Here is a 19,243-nt window from a genome sequence, read left to right as displayed (position 1 = left end):
AACTGCAAGCAAAGGCCTAGGCTAAGATCTTCAAACTATGGGGGTGGGAGTTTAGTGATTTCACCCAAGATCCGAAGAAGGTCTAGGCGGACAGTTGGGGAAACAGTGTCAGCTTACACAAGTGGTCATCAGAACCTCACAGCTTCTGGGCTGGGCCTGTTATTCAGTGAGAGGGTGCTGCTTAACCTGCGGATTCAATTACCAGCACTGGATGGGTTGCGGGGACAAGCTTTTTACTTTAAGCAGGATATACGACAGGGAGCAATGTGTCACAGAACCTTGCTTTTTGGTGCTCGGTCCATGGACCAACAGCATTGCCATCTTTGAGACTCTTACCTCAGAAAATGATCCCCTGCGGACCTAGAGGCTCGAGATCTGCATTTCAACAGGGATCTGAGAGTGGGAAATATGGTTGGTGTGAAAAAGCTTTGGAACCAGGGCAGTTTGCACGCAACATCCAACTACGCATTTAACCTGCGAGTGACCCTTCTCAGTTCCCTCACCTGGAAAAGGATGTAGAACATGTCTGGGCATGATGGTACAGGTTTTGGGCCTATAGTCCCAGCATTTGGGATTGAATCTAAGCCTGAGGCTGGAGAAAGGAAGTTCCTATGTTCAAGACCACCCTAGGGTAGGAGACTCTGCCTCCCATCAAATGAAAGCAATGCAAAAAAAAAAATGCTACTGGCCCTAAAACACTGTTGTGACGATTAAAAGGAACCAGTGTGGGCAAAGAAACACGGATGTGTTCTGGTTTCTGTTGGATGAACATTCGCTAATTTATTCAAGAAATTACAGACTGCCTTTCTTTGCCAAGCACACTTTCTGTCCTGTGCTTGCAAACCCCATCAAAAAACCAAAAACAACCATGAGGAAGGATGTTCTTTAGTGGGGGGTGGGGAGAATTGTCCCTTATTGTAGTTTCAACAGTATAAAGCAGCCATCACCTCCCCTTGGAGGACCTTCACAGGACCCCGAATGACCAGGAGCCCTGGCAGTGCCACCGTGCTCAGCTCAGACCGTAAGGTTGTGCGGATGGTGCAGCGGGCTGCGTTGGAGGCAACAGAAGGAAATATGGGAATTAGGCAAATAGGGAAGCATTTGGGCTGCATCGGCTTTTCCTTTATGAGTTTTTCTTAAACCACAGCCACTGCAGCCCCACTGCTCCCTGGAGGTCCCCCACCCAGGAGCTGGTATTGGTGGGGGAGGGGTGTTCTCTCTGCTTCCCAGGCGGAACCCGCTAGTCTCCCAAGCCAGTAGGTGTTAATCTACTTAAGGCTGCCTGAGTGGGCACATTAGATTGCTGGCACATGGCCATTTAGAGGTTTCCTTCTCTAGACCGCAGGGGCCCTTTTCCCCAGGAGATTTACTAGCTTTTTTGTTTGTTTGTTTGATAATGGCTATTCCTAGCAGCCCTGGTTCTCTCTCTCTCAACAACAAAGTCAATGGAATCAAAAGTTACTGAACACCTACTTCTTGGCAGGCTCTATATTGGGACCACGGATATGACTGACGGGATGCTGTGCTCCAGGGGTTCAGAGTAAAGTTACTAATGCTGCATTCCCTCAGCGGGTGTCTATCCCATGAGGTCTCCCCACTTCTTGGAAAAAAACAAAAAACAAAAAACAAAAAATCCAGAAAACAAACCTCTGCCTTTCTTGATTGCCCCTTTAAATAGGCGCAGTCCTTGCCCACTACCTCGAGGTCCCGGGATTGAAGGGTTAAGTACATGCTTGCTGTGACTCCCGGCTTATTATTCTCTCAAGTTCCCTGCCCCCTCCCATTACAGTTCTGGTAGTAAAGCTACTTATGTGTTATGTGTTCTTTTCACAGAAGCAATATGCAGTCATTATAGGGAAACCCAAAAACCAAACCAGAAATGTAAAAATCACCAACCTTCTCACCTAGAAATAGCCCATTTTTAATAAAAAGGGAAAACTTTAAAATTGTAAGAGTGCTCCCATCTCATGAAATCCATTGGGGGGGGGGTGCGCACACACGCATATGCACGCACACGCACATGGGTACGTGATTGTGAGCACTTACCAGCACATCCATGCATATGTGGCCAGAGAAGGGCGTCAGGCATCTTCCTCTCACTGTCCACCCTGTTTGTTTTGTGTTGTTTTTAAAGAAAGGTCTCTCTTACAGAAAGAGACAGACCTAGGTGGGTCTCTGTGAGTTTGTGGCCAGCCTGGTCTAGAAAGCGAGTCTAGGACAGCCAAGGCTACACAGAGAAACCCTGTCTCAAAAAAACAAAACAAACAAACAAAAAAGAGAAAGAAAGAAAAATGAAAGGTCTCTCTGGACCTGCAGCTGGCTCGCCAATGAGCTCCCGGATCCTCCTGTTCTGCCCTCACCCCACCCCACCTGACCCCGTGCTGGGATCGCAGGCACACACAGCTGTTCCCAGCTTCTGACATCCATCCTAAAACTCTGAACTCAGCTCCTCACACCTGCACAAGAAGCGCTCTGCCCTCTAAGGATAACTTAAAGCATAGGGAAGCACGTCTAATCGTCTAATCCCGTTACCCGAGATGCGATTGTTTGGGGAGTCTTCTCTTGTGATCTGTGTGCAGTCCATGAAGGATTTCTCACAACAGGCCCAAGGAAGCCACTGTTTTGGTGGGGACAATTCAGACAGATGTGCACTGCACAATGAAGGGCACCTCTCGCTTTCTGAATGAGGGCACCAGTGACTTCACAGAAATACATTCTTTAGAAGTTTGCTGTTAACTGGGCGTGGTTGGTGCACGCCTTTAATCCCAGCACTCGGAAGCCAGAGGCAGGTGGATCTCTGTGAGTTCGAGGCCAGCCTGGTCTACAAAGTGAGTCTAGGACAGCCAAGGCTACACAGAGAGACCCTGTTTTGAAACACACACACACACACACACACACACACACACACACACACACAAAGTGTGCTGTAATTGGCCACCTTAGAGTCACTAGTCAACTGTTCCATCCCTAGTGTGCTTGCTTTTCATTACAATAACAAGTGACTGAGACAGTGTTCACAGAGACAAAGCTTTTTCTCTGGCTCAGTTTTGAAGGTCTTGGGTAGGCCCCACTCAGGGCTCTGGGCTTGGAGCAGAGCATCATGGCTGAAGCCCACTGTGAAGCAAAGCCACTCACCTCATGTCCAGGAAGTGGAAGAGAGTGAAGAGGAGGTCAGGCTCCCATAATCCCCTTCATGGGCATGGTCTTCATGACCCAAAAACCCTCACGAGGCCTCTTAAAACACTTTAGGGATCAAGCCTTTGACTGTGAGCATTAAGACAAAGATCCCGGAAAAGTCAGAGCCAGGCTGAAGACCACGTTAAGGAAGACGGGCATTTAGGAAATGCCATTTCAGCGGATTCCTAACTGTGCTGCTGTCTCCAACATATTCTTCCACTTTCACATTCTCGAATCTTCTGTGCTTCTGCGTGCTTCTTTAATTTATTTTTCTTTTTAATTTAAGGATGTTTATAAAGCATTTATCCCGGTGTCTGGCCTGTGATAGATGCTCAGCCGCATGGGCCTCCCCCTTTATGCTCCTGAGGTGATCCGTTGCCACTTTGCTTAAAAAAGGGCATAATTTGCATTCCCAGATTTACACGCCAGGCACTGTCAATAATAAGCCAATACCCTTAAAACAGGATTCTCTTCTGTCCTTTCTCATGGGCCTTCCTTGCCAGGCCTCTGCCACGCAAGCCACACAGAATCAACCCCGCCAGCCCTGCCCCATCCTGCCACCCCATGTCAATGCAGCTGCTGCCCAGTGCTGTGTGACACAGCCCCGGGTGAAGGACAGACTGGCCCAGTGCTATGTGACACAGCCCCGGGTGAAGGACAGACTGGATTCTAAAACCGCAAACCCTTCCTTTGTCTTTCCACTAGAGTTTTAAGGTAGAAATGGCCTTATGCTTAACAATACAGGACTTTTTGTTTTATTTCATCTTTTTAAAATTTTTTTTAATTTTTATTTTACTTTATGAGTGTGGGTTTTGTGCTTGGCTGTCTGTATGTGCACCCTATATTTGCCTAGTGCCCATGTAGACCAAAAGAGGGAGTTGGATTGCCTGGGACTGAAGTTACTGACAGTTGTGAACTACTATATGCATGCTGGGAATTGAATTTAGGTCCTCTGGGACGAGCAGCCAGTGCTCTCAACCACGGAGCCATCTCTCCAGCCTCTGTTTTATTTGATCATAAAAACAGCATCTGTTCTTAATCTCCAGTTCTCCAGCTCTCTGTGTACCCCCAAAAAGGATGCCGAGTCCTGTTCCCTACACCTTGTAAAACAGGTTCATTTCTGCTATCTTTTTGCTGTTGTTGTTGTTGTTTTTCGAGACAAGGTTTCTTTGTGTAGTCTTGGCTGTCCTAGACTCACTTTGTAGACCAGGCTGGCCTCAAACTCAGTGATTCACCAGCCTCTGCCTCCCAAGTGCGGGGATTAAAGGTGTGTGCCACCATGCCCAGCCATTTCTGCTATCTTTTTTTTTTTTTTATTAATTTATTCTTGTTACATCTCAATGTTTATCCCATCCCTTGTATCCTCCCATTCCTCCCTCCTCCCCCCATTTTCCCCTTATTCCCCTCCCCTATGACTGTTCCTGAGGGGGATTACCTCCCCCTGTATATTCTCATAGGGTATCAAGTCTCTTCTTGGCAACCTGCTGTCCTTCCTCTGAGTGCCACCAGGTCTCCCCCTCCAGGGGACATGGTCAAATGTGAGGCACCAGAGTACGTGAGAAAGTCATATCACACTCTCCACTCAACTGTGGAGAATATTCTGACCATTGGCTAGATCTGGGAAGGGGTTTAAAGTTTCATTTCTGCTATCTTAATGTTTGTTAAATTTATCAAAAATTTGGAGCTGGAGAGATGGCTCAGAGGTTAAAAGCATTGGCTGATCTTCCAAAGGTCCTGAGTTCAATTCCCAGCAACCACATGGTAGCTCCCAACCATCTATAATGAGATCTGGTGCCCTCTTCTGATATGCAGGTGGACATGCAGGCAAAAAACATAAAAAAATCTTTTTTTAAAATATCAAAAATTAAGTTGTCTACCCAGCTTACGTTTTACAAATTTTGGGGTTATTCTTATGAAAGTTCTGTCATATAAATAAGTGTTAGCTTTTTAGAGAACTTTTGTCAGGTCTCATTATACACACACACACACACACACACACACACACACACACACACACACACACCTGGCCCCAGTCCTTAGCACTTTCAGGTACCCAATTAAAAGACAATACATTGAATTAGTCAAGTGCATGGGATAGGCCACAGTCCAGGTCACTGTCCAGCAATCTTTGGGGAGAGCCAGCTAGACAGAGCCCAGTGGTGTGCTTATGTTGCTTACAGCACTCTGGTGGCACCACAACACTTATGGAGTTGACCATAAAAGGTTAATTTGCAGCCTACCTGGGCCACGCCAGGCCCCGTGTTCTTTCTCTCCCTCTCTGCCCATCTTTCCTGTCCCTTTTCTTCCTCAAACTTTCTTATCAAGTGTATCTGGGCAGGCCAAACACTGCCCTAACTGGCAGGCTGGACAGACTGACACCTAGCCTCATAGAACGTGTACACTGGTGTGGAGGAGGGGATAGGCATGGATCCAACCACATTCCTTCCAGAATGAGGCATTGCAGATTGAAGTTGGGACCATAAAGGCTCACAATGCTTTCTACAGGAGCTCACCTAGTCTGGAGTTAGCAGATGGCTCCACTGGATTCATATGAGTGGGTAGTAAAGGAAGAGTAGGGATTCCAGACAGCAGAAGTGGCACGTGCAAAGGTCCTGTGGTGGCAGAGATCATGGTACTCTGGAGAAAATTACTCTGAGTCTAGACCAGGGGTGCCGCGGGTGCTTCTGATGAGCTGAGCAGAGCCAGAGACTGCCCTATAAGCGACTTTGGCTTTCAGTTTAGGGGCAGTAGGAAGCCACTGTAGTGACTAATGCAATGTAATCTGTCTCTGTAGGAGCAATGCAGTCATATACGTGGTCGCTAACGTATACAGTGACGACAGCTGCTGGGTCCCCAGCCGAGAACTCCCAACAACTACCCTGTATGAGGAGCACCCACGTGCCTTCCTCCTCTGTCACACACAGGATACCAGTCTACTCTCACAGAGAGGAGCATGGGTAGGTGACTCGGCCTCGCTTGACGTTTCACTTCAGGACGGCTCAGAGTAGCTTCCCCTCAGACGACAGGACAGGAGCTGCCCTCTGGTTAGAGCACGTGCCTTACTCAGCGCCGTGACTGCACAGAACTGTCTTGTGTAGCCCACTCAAGTGAAGATGGAGGGAAGAAAGGGTGAATGGCTCCCTAAGGTTATGCAGCTGACATACTGCGCATGTCTTGCTCCAAAGCCAGAGTTCGCTCCTCGCTTCACCTCCCTGCAGTCTCCTGAGTAGCTAGCTCTCTGCAAACCTTGTAGCCTTATAAAGCTTCCCAAGCGTGTCCTTGACTCTTTGGACTCCATCTAGAGGTGATCTCCAGAGGACTGCAATGACAGTGACATTCTAGGCTCAGGGAGCCCTGCAGCTTCCAAGGGTGCTCTGCAGCCTGGATCATTCATGTGCAAATCTGGGTGGCGATGCTGCTGTGCTGACCAGCCTGCCTTGGCATCACACGCTTATCTATCGGGAGACTTCAACTTGGCTTCGTTTAATGAGCGGTGGCTTGAAGAAAGCACTCTTGACCTTGAGGAGAGCCACTGCCACACAGTGCAGGGAGCCTCACCTGCATCTAACAGGCCTGCAGGCTAGCTATAGAAGCCCCAAAGTAGATGGGGTGCAGAGGCATCTCAGGCAACTCCCACACAGGTGGCCCAGCAGAAAACAGAGAGCTTGAAGGGGTTTACAGGCCTGTAGGTCAGTATGTACCCACAGTTCAGATGCCCCGGGATCTCCACAGGGTAGCCACTGTTCCTGGAGGCATTTCTCTACATAATTGTAATACAGTCTTAGAATTGTAGTTCAAACTTTTTTTTTTTTTTTAATCTACAAGGATGGTGTACTAGAGACGCATGTGGCCACAGGTCCAGTTCTTTGCCTAGGAGATGTTATGATATATAGTGATGGTAGTAGCAGCCGGTGCACATGTGTGGCCACGTGAGCATGTGGTTTTGCCCTCACGTGAGTGGTCCCAGTATAACCCTGTGCATCATCTCGCACATGTGAGAAATGGGGCCCTGAATAAGTCCAGATCGCATTGCCAGACATTGGCGGCGGCTGGCTAAGCACCTGCTTTGCCTCACCACGCAGTTCCCTCGGGTCCTTTGCCATCATTGGCCAGCACAAGTCCAAGGAATGCAGAAACACGAAGTCCAAAGCAATTTTTTTTTCTCCCTGTTTGATTTCAGGATGTGCAAATGGGCTTTTTACAAAAGGGGGGGGGGGGTTCCATTAGAGTAATGTTTTGATCAAAGCTGGGTTCCAGTCCCTGAACGCAAGCTTGCCAACAGTGCTGAGGGAGAAGGAAGCTCAACTTGGGGTTTTCTGCTCACCAAAGCAAGGCCAACAAGGGTAGAGATGGTACAAGAAGACTCGGGGTGAAGGGGGAAAAAAAAAAGAAAAATAGATGAGGTTGATTTTTCTAAAGGCGTCAAACTGACTGTTCTTCTGTGTTATGACTCACGCTATTCATTGTGCTTGCTGCATTTTAGGTACACGGGAAGCTATAACTACGGGAGCTATGGCAACCAGCATCCTCACCCAATGCAGACTCAGTATCCAGCCCTGCCTCATGACACAGCCATCTCTGGGCCCCTCCACTACTCCCCTTACCACAGGAGCTCTGCGCAGGTGAGTCGGGTGGGGCGGCCTTATTGGTTCATTGTAGTCAGTACCCAGTCAAGTCACCTAAACACAGTTAATAAGCCCGTTGTGTATGCTGCCTGCAGGTCCCCAAGGATAGCCAGCTCATTGCCCTCCAGTGAATGGCCTACCTTGGGTGCTTGTGATCACGTGCCACTTTCCCTTACACATCCATGTTGCTTAGCTGTTTCTCTTGAGCGTTTGACTCTCTGACGTCTCTGATGCCAGGATCCAAGCCAGCTATGTCTCTGTTGGTCCTTTCTAGGCAGCCACCTCACATGGGGCCTCAGTCTCCTTTCCCATCACTCCCTTCGTGGCATCCATCGCATCCATCAGGATCTCTACATCACAATAGCTGGTCTCTTGGTTTCCCAGGTGTGTTCAGGTCTGGCCCACATGGAATCTTAGCCAGAAGCATCCTGAAATGGGCTCTCTCTCTTGGCCACTTTCACCCATCAAGCTGAGCCCCCTGTGGCCAGGCTTATTGGTGGGAAGTTGAGGAAGAACCCAGATAGCCACTGTCGTGCGTTCCACTTATCTTAGACACTCTTATGTGTTGTCCCAAGTTACTGATTCCATTCAATGTTGTTTGTTTTCCCCTGGTTGAGACAGAGTCTTTCTCTACACAGCCCTGGCTGTCCTGGAACTCATTATGTAGACCACAGAGACCCACCTCCCTCTCCCTCCTATGGGCTGAGATGAAAAGTGTGTGCCACCACACCCACACACTCGTGTATAGATTCTAACTATTCTATCTTCTATATTCTTCAATGTCTTTGGCATCCAGGCTGTTCTGCCTTAGTGCAGGTCTTCACGTCTAATCTAGACAACCACAGGGCCTTCAGTGATGCTCTCTGATTCTACAGCTTGCCCTGACTGGTCTTTTTTGGGAAACAAAACACTGATTGTGGCACTGTATTGGTATCAGGGTCCAGTTCATTTCCTGCGCTTACTTTTCAACATTTGGTTCCTTCTCGGCCAACCTACCCCCTGGTATCTCTTGTAGAGCCATCATGGCAGCTGGGCAGTCACACTGTGTGCATTACATGCGCCGACTTCCCCGCCTGCAGGTCCTGTTCTCCAGGCTGGGAATCTTTCTGCTTAACATCCAGACAACACCTTATGGACATGGGGGTGGGGGAATGGAGAGGTGTGTCTCCTAATAGCACCCCCTCCTTCCCTTGGGCCCTTACCAAGTGCTGGCCACTCTCTTGAGTTTCTGTCTTTCGGCACCCTATTAACCAGTGGCTTTTCTCTCTAACTCTGGGGGAGCCCCAAGCTCCTTCAAGGCAGAGATTAAGTCTATATCCCTAGATCACAGCACACAGAGCCTATCAAAAAGCCAGACTCGTCCTGAGCACTTTGCACACACTCTGGATAACCATAGTAGAAGAGGAGATGAGACACAGAGTAACTTAGCTTGTGCAAGGATTAGAACTCAGGAAGTGTGACTGCTTTCTGAGCTCATGAGCACTGCCTTCTACAGTCTCTCATATGTGACTCTTGCTGTGCATTTTTTGGGGGGTGATATAAGTAGCTGTAGGTAGGACCAATGGTCGGGGGGTACAGGTGGGGGAGGGCTAAGCCTACTTCGTATTTTGTCTGTTTGGAAGGTTGAGAAGCCACAGGTGGTTCTTTGTCAGAGAGCTCTCAGGACCCCCCTTCCCCACCCCCGTAGGACAAGCAGAAAAGGGGGCTGCTGCTGTGAGCAGGGGCCTCGGAGGGGAGAGCAAGAACAGAATGGAGGCTGGATTGCATCAGCCAGCAGCACACAGCTTTGCCTCTAAGGGAGGTACTGAAGGGAATGTGTCCACAATACAAAGGCGTAAATAGGCGTCTGTTTTGATTTCCATTTTGGTACCAAGAGAAGCCCTGGTTTAATCCCAAGACAAGCTAAGGAGCTAATTCCTCTAAGTCATCACCTGGGGCATTCATTAGAGAACTCTGACTGCGTCACAGAGATGCCAGCTCCTTAGGTGCTGCCTCCCCTGGGAGTAGAGTCTGTGCTCCTCGCTGCAGCGCAGAGACTCCCCTGAATGAATGCCTGAGTTGCTGCCTAGGTCACTCTCAGCCCAGTCTAGGCACTCCTTCCTTCCTTCCTTCCTTCCTTCCTTCCTTCCTCCCTCCCTCCATCCCTTCCTTCCTCCCTCCTTCCCTCCCTCCCTCCATCCCTTCCTTCCTTCTTTCCTCCTCAAGTGATTACTGGGTACCTGCTTTGCGCAAGCAGAGAGTTTTAAAACCATCACCATAAAAAGAAGCCAAGTTCCCTTCAAAGCCCACAGAGACCCTGGTGATTAAAGATAAGTCTGTTGTATCCACTTTGGAAGCCACAAGAGAACCCAATGGGTACCCTTATCATTCAGTAGCTGGTCTTATAGAAGAAGCCAAGAACTAAGCTATAGTCAACAGAGAAGCCCTGTATAACTAGACAAGGTCCCAGCCAGCTTCTCCAGCATCTTGCCTTGTGGCTCTCAGATGAGGGCATTTGACACCCTACCATCTACAGACATACACACACACACACACACACACACACACACACACACACACACACACACCACCTTGTCGTTCATGAATTTGTAAAGTGGGGTGAGGTTAATTATGTCACATCTCCACCCAACTTGGGCAAGGTCAGTAATGAAAATGTCCCTCACCTAGGGAAGGTCCTGCCCAAAGACAAAGCATCCTCTGTTTCATTTCCTGTTAACATTTAAGAAACTTGCACCTCTAGGCACTTTGAAATAGATGGGCCCATTCGTTCCCATAACAACCTCGGGAAGACTGTGTTTTCTCCCAGTTTTAAAGAGGAAGCAGCACACTTGAGCACACATTCTCCAACTCCCAGCCCCAGCCCCAGCCCCAGCCCCGTGCCAGTGACCTAAAACCAGTGTGTCACGGGGATAGCAAAGCCTAGAGATTGGCATGAGAACTCTTGATGTATGCCCACTTCTGAGACAGAAGACATATGCACATCCGTGTTCTTTGATTTAAGGCTGAGTGTGCCACTCGAGAAGGTCCATGGGATGAGAAAGAGGTCAGTGTAAACTGAAGAAAAATCATGATCACACAGTGTTTTGGAAGAAAGTTACTTGGTTCTCAGCACGAGTATGCCTGCAAGTCAAGACTGCAGGCTAATACTGTTAAGCTGGCTTGAAAGAACCACACGTCTCTGTCCCCAGCACTGGGGTTACCAGTGATATAAGAGCCATGGCACGCACATGCCTCCCAGCATGTATATGATCACAATGCTGTGAGTTCGCTCGCTTTTCACATAGAATGTGGGCACGCTTGTTGAGAGCGCTCATTTGCACAGCACAGAGTTCCTTAGGCCTCCAGTCCAGTCTGAATTCTCAGAACTGCTCAGTTAGTGCGAAAACCATTTGTGAGTCAGTCAATACCTAGCCATGCAATCCTTACCATGTCAGCAACCACAGATGTGAACCGGGGCCGAAGAGTCCTGTGATCAACATTCATATGGCTGGAAAGGCACTCAGCTGAGATGGGAAGACAGCCCCTTCTTGTCATCTGAATGGCCCAAGGGCGGCGTGACCAATGTGATCTTTATCTGTCTGGCTCCAACCAGCCCAGAGCCAGTAGTGCTACCAATTTTTCTTAGGGCACTCCACCTTGGGATAGCATCTTGGATCAGAGTAAATGAACACACACACACACACACACACACACACACACACACACACACACACACACGGCTAGGAAGACAGCCAGTAAAGTGCTTGCTCTGTAAGAATAATAGCTTGAGTTTGTTCTCTGGAGCCCCGCATAAAAGAATGCTAAATGTAATAGAATGTGCTGATAACCCCAGTGCTGGGGACAGAGACAAGCGGGTCCCCAGGGCTCACCAGCCAGCCAGCCAGCCTATTTGGTAAGTTCCAGGCCAGTGAGAGACCATGACTTAAAAAAAGAAAAAAAGAAAAAGAAAAAGAAAAGAAAGAAAGAAAAAAGGTAGACTGCAGTAAGGAAAGCACCTACAGATATGCACACACCAGACATGTATCACATATGTATGTGTGCATGCTCACATTCCAATCTGCCGTATTGTTGCAAAGTTTTTAGTGCCGAGCTAATTTCCCTGGGTTCAAATCCCAGGAGTGCCTCTGATTAATTCTAAGCTTCAATGTATTCATCTGGAAAATGGAAATGTCATTTATTTTATTTTATTGGTTTTTCAAGACAGGGTTTTTCTGTGTAGCCTTGGCTGTCTTGGACTCACTTTGTAGACCAGGCTGGCCTTGAACTCACAGAGATCCTCCTGCCTCAGCTCCTAAGTGCTGGGATTACAGGCCTGCTTTGCCACCATGCCCAGCTGAAACGGAGAGGTTATAATACCCATTTCACAGGGTGTAGCAGCCGTGGTCGGGCAGTTACACAGGTTCGGATAAGGCCTGGCTCATAGTTGATCTTATATGCATTTACCATTCTCCTTTGCCATCCAGTTATAATACTGTCCTATTCTATACAATGACACAGTTCATATCTGTTCTCCCCTCTACGGGCTCTGAAGAAGCAAGATCCAGGTCTTTCTGCTCATACCCTCGCACTCTCAGGACCCCAGCACAGAGCGTGGCCCTTACTGATTGCCCGGAAAGCTCTTGTCAATGGAATGAATGGTCCTTGTTTGAGCACTAAGTTATATGGACTCAAGCCGGTCATTGCTGTCACCTGAAAAACAAACGGTGGGACCCTCCAGTCAGCCGCCGAGGCTCTGGAGACCACTAATAGACCACACTCCTATACCCCTCCAAAATGAGAACTATTAGTAGTGGCCAACACATTTTGAAAACCTACATCATGATATCTAAGCAGCTTCAGATCAATTCATTCAATTAATATTGGCCCTAAGATCTCAGCAGATTTGGCCTGTTTGACAAAGAGTTTTAGGGATCCATGGCTTATTTCAGAAGAGACCAAGAGGAAAGCTGCTTGGAGGCAGCCGCTGGCAGGCCTTGGCTGTAGTGAGAGCTGCCTTTCATAGGAAAACAGTTTGTGCTCCTGACTCTGCCACCTTTCACCCCCTGCCCAAGTGACAGACCATGTAGTGACAGGCAAGGACAAAGGGCTCACTCACTCTTCCCTTTCCATGTGCAGAAAAGTCAGCCCTAGAGTAGGGAGTCGTGTCCCAAAATAGACTTCCTAATACAAGTTTCAAAGAGGCCAAGAGTCAGCCACAACCAAGATGGACTAACACCATAGCCTCTTGACTACTTTAAACAGAAAGAGAGAGGAGAGGAGAGGGAGGGGCAGAGGGAGAAAGGGAAGGAGGGAGGGAGGGAGGGGGAGAGGGAGAAGGGGGGGTAACAAAAGCACCATCATTTCTCTTTTCAAGAGGCGGTTACTAATAGTGACTTATCTTGTCTTAAAATCAGTAGCAACGGGTTGTGATTTGATCCAGAGACTGGTTAACTTCCTGTCCTAGGCTCTCAACAAAAGCTCCTTTATTCTGGCCTGAGCTCTTGCTACCCCGGAGTTTGTACCCAGCATGCTTCAGGGCCTTGCTTGAAGCCAGATGTGAAGTGTGAAAGGTGCAGGAGATGCTACTGCCCAGCCTCAGCCACTTCCAGCGGACTGCACAGACGGCTTCATTGGTTACATTAATCATTAGGCCAAGGCAGCAGGCACTTCAGCTATCTGGCCTTTCAATGGTCCCTTACACTAGGGGGTAAGCGAGTCACTGACTCATTTGCAATTAGCTGACCTAATGGGACAGAGCTTTCCATGCTGGTAACAGAATTGTATTGTCACACTGGAGATATTTTGAGCCAGTCTTATTTCCAGGCAGTTGCTCTTTTGAATCTATGACACAACCTCTGGGCACAGCTGTGCTGAAGGTCCTTGAGGAGGCACAACAGCTACACTCTCTTGAGTTTGGCGGGAAGAGTTCCAAGTCCAAAGTGTGACATTTTACCTACCCGAGCCAAGGTCAGAGAGGACTGGGTCAGAACCAGGTGGCTCCTGATGGCCTGGGTCAGCATTCCAAGGCCAAGCTCTGTGGGAGGAGGAGGAGGAAGAGGAGGAGGAGGGAGCCTGATGAAGAAGATGAGTGACGAAAGTGGTTTGGGAGTGATAGGTAGGCCATTCGGGTTGGTATGGGAAAATTGTGCCCCCCAAGTCTAGGTTTTTTGTCATGCTCTCTGACACCCAGCACAGAGCCTTCTTTTCCCATTTCTACACTATAGGTTTAGATTCCATGACCCTAAAGGTTCTTCCTGTTGGGAAAGTCCCAGCGTATAGTCACCAAACATGGTTAAGCACCTGTTACGTGCCAGGCACGGTACCAAATTTTGGGGACCGTACTACGAACAAAACAAAGCCACCCATAGGGAGCATCTGAATATCTGAATATCACCCACAGGGAAGAAACAGCCGCCAGGCAGGATGGAGACGGTGGGCATTTGGCTTCTTGAGATAGGCCGTCCAGAAAAGGCAATCTCAGGAGCCAGTGTTTGAGCTGAGAGCTAAAGCATGGGAAAAAGGCAGGAGGGATGGGCACCGCGAAAAAGGGTAGTTTAAGAAAGAGCACGTTCAAAGAGAAAGCAGAGGAACAGCTCAGGGTACCCCAAGATGAAACGGGAGACCTCTATGCCAGCAAGAGTCCCAAAAAGGGATCCAGAATGAGCACCCAGGTGGCTCACTTTGGATAGCATTGTTCATATAGCTTTCTTTTATTTATTTATTTATTTATTTATTTTTGTTTTGTTTTTCAAGACAGGGTTTCTCTGTGTAGCCTTGGCTATGCTGGACTCGCATTGTAGACCAGGCTGGCCTCGAACTCACAGGGATCCATCTGCCTCTGCCTCCCAAGTGCTGGGATTAAAGGCATGCGCCACCACCACCTGGCTGTTGATGTTTCTTAATATTGTCTTGTTAGTACACCTGGGATCTCGATCTTATTTTTTTCTGTTTCTTTTCTAAGAAACTCCATTCACAGGCCTGAGGGCCCACCATCACTCCACTCCAATAGTGTCCTGGGGGCCCTCACTCTGCACAGCACATGGGCCTGTGCCAGCGCTGCAGAGCTGATTTGGGATTGTGAAAGCCTTGGCATGCTGTCTGCAGTCTCCTTGGCAACAACACTGGGTCCTTCTCCCTGGAGTTCCCAGACACCTCCTACACCCTCTCTCTTAACTGTTCTTTTCTTGTGCAGTGGACCGCCTTTGGCTATGGAAGGCATGTGGTCCTATGGGGCGGCGGTGGGGGGGGGGGCAGGAGTTCCCAGTGCCTCACCTGGGACCCCCTTCTTGAGCTCATGTATTTCAACCCTACTGTCTCCTGCTTCCCCCTCAGGACTCAGTTCCAAGAGGAAGAGGGGCTCCTTTGCCCACCCAGCCTCTAGGGGGAACAGTCATTGCTGTCATTTCTGCTGTCTAGGTTTCAGCCTGTCTGTCTCCCTCACAAGAGGCATCCTCCCACCTAATCCCCTGGGGCTCCACTCTCCAACTGTCAGGGAAGACAGATGGGGAGCCTACCGACCAAATTCACACACCCTCTCCTCTTTGCCACTCTTGACATCCTTGCTCATTGGCTCCTAAGCGTAGCAAAGGACATCTTTGTGCCTTAGCTCCTCCCCTCTCTCCCTCCCTTCCTGATCATTCTAAAGCCCCCCCCAGCCACTCCCACCCCCATTGCATAGCTGTCCTTCTGACAGTGAAGATTGTAAAAGATGCTCACAGAGCTTCTTCCCCATCTCTTGTCTCTGCCAACACCTGTTCCTCGCTCTGACTTGCCCCCAAAGTACCACCTTTCCTGCCTGCCCCCCCCCCCCCGTCTCCTCTTGACTCCTTCCTCTATATTCGCCGCAAAGGCCAGTAATTTCCCATTTCCTCTTTGCATGTCTTCCAGGACTCCAGTGACTGTGAACCTAAAAGAAAGATTTTCTTTAAATGACAGGCACTAATAATAACCTTTGAAGCTGTTGGGCTTGCTTTCTCTTCAGAAGCCTGCTTTTCGGCTGCAGTGCATGATTGAATTCAGCTACAAAGGGCTATTTTTAATATCATTGTGTTTTACCTGGTAGTGCTGTTCTCTTGGGTTGACGGAATAGAACTTAATGACATCTCCATAGGTAATGACAAAACCCACACCCGTGCAGCAATCACACTTAATCGGGGACACACTTGCTAGTGTCTATCTGCAAAGGTGCAGCCACCCTCATCATCACCACCACCAGGACTCCCAGTATTCCCAGTTTTGCAGCACACAGCTAGTCATTGCTTTGTGAGTGAAACACCAGCCAGATTCTGGCTGCGAAAGCCCCTATGACTTTCCCACGGATTGCTTGCTTGGACTGAAATTCCGTCTTGCTCACTGATTCCGTTCCATCAACGCCCCCCCCCCCCCCCATGAATAGTACGTCGGCAGTGTTAGCTTAAATAAGATTGCTGTCAGGGGGTGTGCAACTGTGTGTGCTAACTTGACTTTTGTGGACGTTTTTTTTTTCTCTCTCTCTCCTCCACAAGTACCCTTTCAATAGCCCCACTTCCAGGATGGAACCTTGCCTGATGAGCAGTACCCCGAGGCTGCACCCTACCCCAGTCACTCCCCGGTGGCCAGAGGTGCCAACGGCCAACTCGTGCTACACGAGCCCGTCTGTGCACTCCACGAGGTATGGAAACTCGAGTGACATGTACACACCCCTGACCACGCGCAGGAATTCTGAGTACGAACACATGCAACACTTCCCTGGCTTTGCTTACATCAACGGAGAGGCGTCCACCGGATGGGCCAAATGACTGCTTTCATAGAAATCCATATTTAATATTAATAATTAATAATAATAATAATAATAAACCCAATACCCACCCTCCAGGAGACTTTATCTCTGTACATCATAACTTGCAGGCTGTTCCTAAGCATCCATTTTCCTAATGAACCAAGAGGACGTTCACCATGGAATGAATAGACTTTAGTTCAGAAACAGGACTCACTGAAAGTCAGTGGGATTGGGTTCCTATAGCCAAGCCAGACTTGACTGTTTCTATAGAGCACTATCTTGGGCAGGCCAATCCGTGCCTTTTCTCTCTGTTCCACGACCCTGCATGGCAACCACTCCCTGTAGGGCACTTACTTTCTTGTTGACAAAGCTCTTTAGTCTTGAAGAATGGATAATGGAGCCAGAATCTGGTTCGCGTTCTTGGATGGGCACATTAATTTTACCAAGAGCATTCACCACGTCACCTATCTATCACCTCACTGTACAGTTCTCGGCCCTCAGACATGTCATCTACAGCCCTACTTCCTGGAGGTAGCCATTAGTACTTCCTGGGCTAAACAGAAGTTCCTGGGAACGTGAAGCTCCCAGTTCCATTCACGCCTGCCGTAGCACCTGCCTTGCCCGGAACGAACGTAAGCACTGTTTCAAGGGACCAAAGGGGCCTGTTGTGTATCGCCTTTAGTCGACTGACGTCTGTAGGGACCAGTTCTTCTATGTACAAGGATTTGTCCTAAGTTTGCACAGCGACCAGCATCAGCAAAAGGCAGAGGGGGTGGTCTCAAGTTCTGTGAGAAATGTGCATTTATGGCACTAAGCACCATCCTCTGCTATGTTACTGTGTGAAGTTGGATGGATCAGACTTTCACTTAGCAAGCACCAAGTGTGAAAACAACTGTCCTGGTTCCTTCGTAAGACTAGAATACTTTCCGACACTTTGCTAGGGAAAAAAAAAAAAAAATCAAAGCTGTGTCTTTGAGTCTATAGTATACTGTGTATGTGTGGAAATAAAAATGTATTGTACTTTGGGGAAATTTTTTTCATAGGTACTTTTTTTTTTTGTCAGATTTGTAGCTATTTGTGAGGCTTGTTAGAGATTAACATAGTTTTCCTTTTTCTGTATTATAAGATGCACCAAGCAATTATGGTGGACCTATTACCCTATGGGTAAGAAATAAATGGAAATATGACATCGGATGTTTTAGCAAATGCTCTGTAAATAAAATGTTTGATCACACCACCCTGTGTGATAATCATGTCTACAGCTAAAATGGAAATAGTTTTATCTGTACAGTTGTGCAAGATATGAATGGTTTCACACCCAAATAAAAAGTATTGAAATGATCAGCTTTGTTTTTCATTTGCATTTGATAGGCTAGGTGTGTGACTGTGACATAGATAACATTCTTAAATTCTTGGGGCATTGAGTAGGCAGAACAAAACTAAAAGGTCTTTCTGGGTGTGGTGGCACATACCTATAACCTCAAAAAAATGAAAGCAAGCAAGCAAGCAAGCAAGCAAGCAAAAGCCTTGTATGACTGTATGGTCTTATTCAGGTCCCTATCAACTTGTCATTCAGTAATCATACAATTTGGATAGGCCCACGTATCTTGTCCTCCCTAATAATGATCAAAGGCATATAATGTCTTTACACTGACAGTTTGTAGAGAACCTGTTCTACAAATTGGGATCTGTCCTAAGTTTGCCTGATGGCAGCTAATGCCTCTTCTTCTTCCTCTTCCTCTTCTTCTTCTTCTTCTTCATCATCATCATGTTTTTTGAGACAGGGTTTCTCTATGTAGCCTTGGCTGTCCTAGACTTGCTTTGTAAACCAGGCTGGCCTCAAGCTCACAGTGGCCTGCCTGCCTCTGCCTCCCTGATGGCTTCTATCAATAAAAGGCAACAGCCTTTCAGCTCTTGCAGGGACAATCCTTCCTCAGTGCCAGCATCCCTAAGCATTCCCCTGGTATTTCGTTCACTACGCTTTAGTGATCATTGGGGTGTGAAGAAATTTCAAGTGGACTGCTTTCCGTGAGAAGAAGCTGAACAATAACATTACTGAATAGGTAACAAGATTTTAGGTCTTCTCCAGCACAGCATTTTTCATTCTGTGCCTGAAGGGAGAGGGATACAGGCAAGAAGTGGCTTTGTTTCACTCAAGTGTTAAGGATCTAGAAGCGCAGAGAGATTTCCAGAAGCTTATGGTATGCGGGAGTGACTGTTAACCCGAAGGTATGAGAATGTGACGACTTAATTTGCATTTTGAAAGATTTATTTTTAAAGCCAAGCCCTTGCGTGCTATTACATAACATGTTTGTACCTGCAAGATGATGTTAAGATAGAAATTATTTGTTATACATAGCCTCCTCTTAAATATATTCAGCTGTGTTATTACAAAAAAAAAGGATGTAAATGTTGGAGCTCATTCTCTCATGGCAAATTAGTTTGACCTTTTGTCCACAATCCATTAGCCTTATGTGATGAAAGCAAGGGAGAGGATGAAGGAAAAATTTGAATTTAGCCACTGTTGAGAATAAACCTCAAGATGGCCAGCCCTACTGGTCTCTCAGACTTCAAAGTAAGTGCTGTATGCAAGACGGTAAGTCTGACCTTTGTCTTAATGAGCACAAAACCAACCACCCAACCAACCAACCCTCCTGAAACCCCACAAACAACATTAATAAGAACCTGAGGCTGAGAGACAGAG

The 19,243-nt window shown here is 47.8% G+C and overlaps 1 protein-coding gene across 1 annotated transcript in view; it reads left to right on the top strand.

Moving 5' to 3' along the window:
• Positions 1-16,592, top strand: part of Rfx4 (regulatory factor X4) — a 158,230-nt gene extending 141,638 nt beyond the window's left edge. Inside the window, exons 16-18 of the mRNA XM_051139870.1 lie at positions 5,972-6,134; positions 7,661-7,799; positions 16,286-16,592. Of these exons, the coding sequence (XP_050995827.1) occupies positions 5,972-6,134; positions 7,661-7,799; positions 16,286-16,558 (575 nt within the window). The 3' untranslated portion in view covers positions 16,559-16,592. The remainder of the gene's footprint in view (positions 1-5,971; positions 6,135-7,660; positions 7,800-16,285) is intronic.
• The last annotated feature ends 2,651 nt before the right edge of the window (positions 16,593-19,243 follow it).

The sequence above is a fragment of the Acomys russatus genome, chromosome 31, assembly GCF_903995435.1.
Source record: "Acomys russatus chromosome 31, mAcoRus1.1, whole genome shotgun sequence".
Taxonomy (NCBI): Eukaryota; Metazoa; Chordata; class Mammalia; order Rodentia; family Muridae; genus Acomys; species Acomys russatus.
The sequence above is the reverse complement of the archived record's forward strand: the minus strand, read 5'-3'. Positions and strand labels throughout refer to the sequence as shown.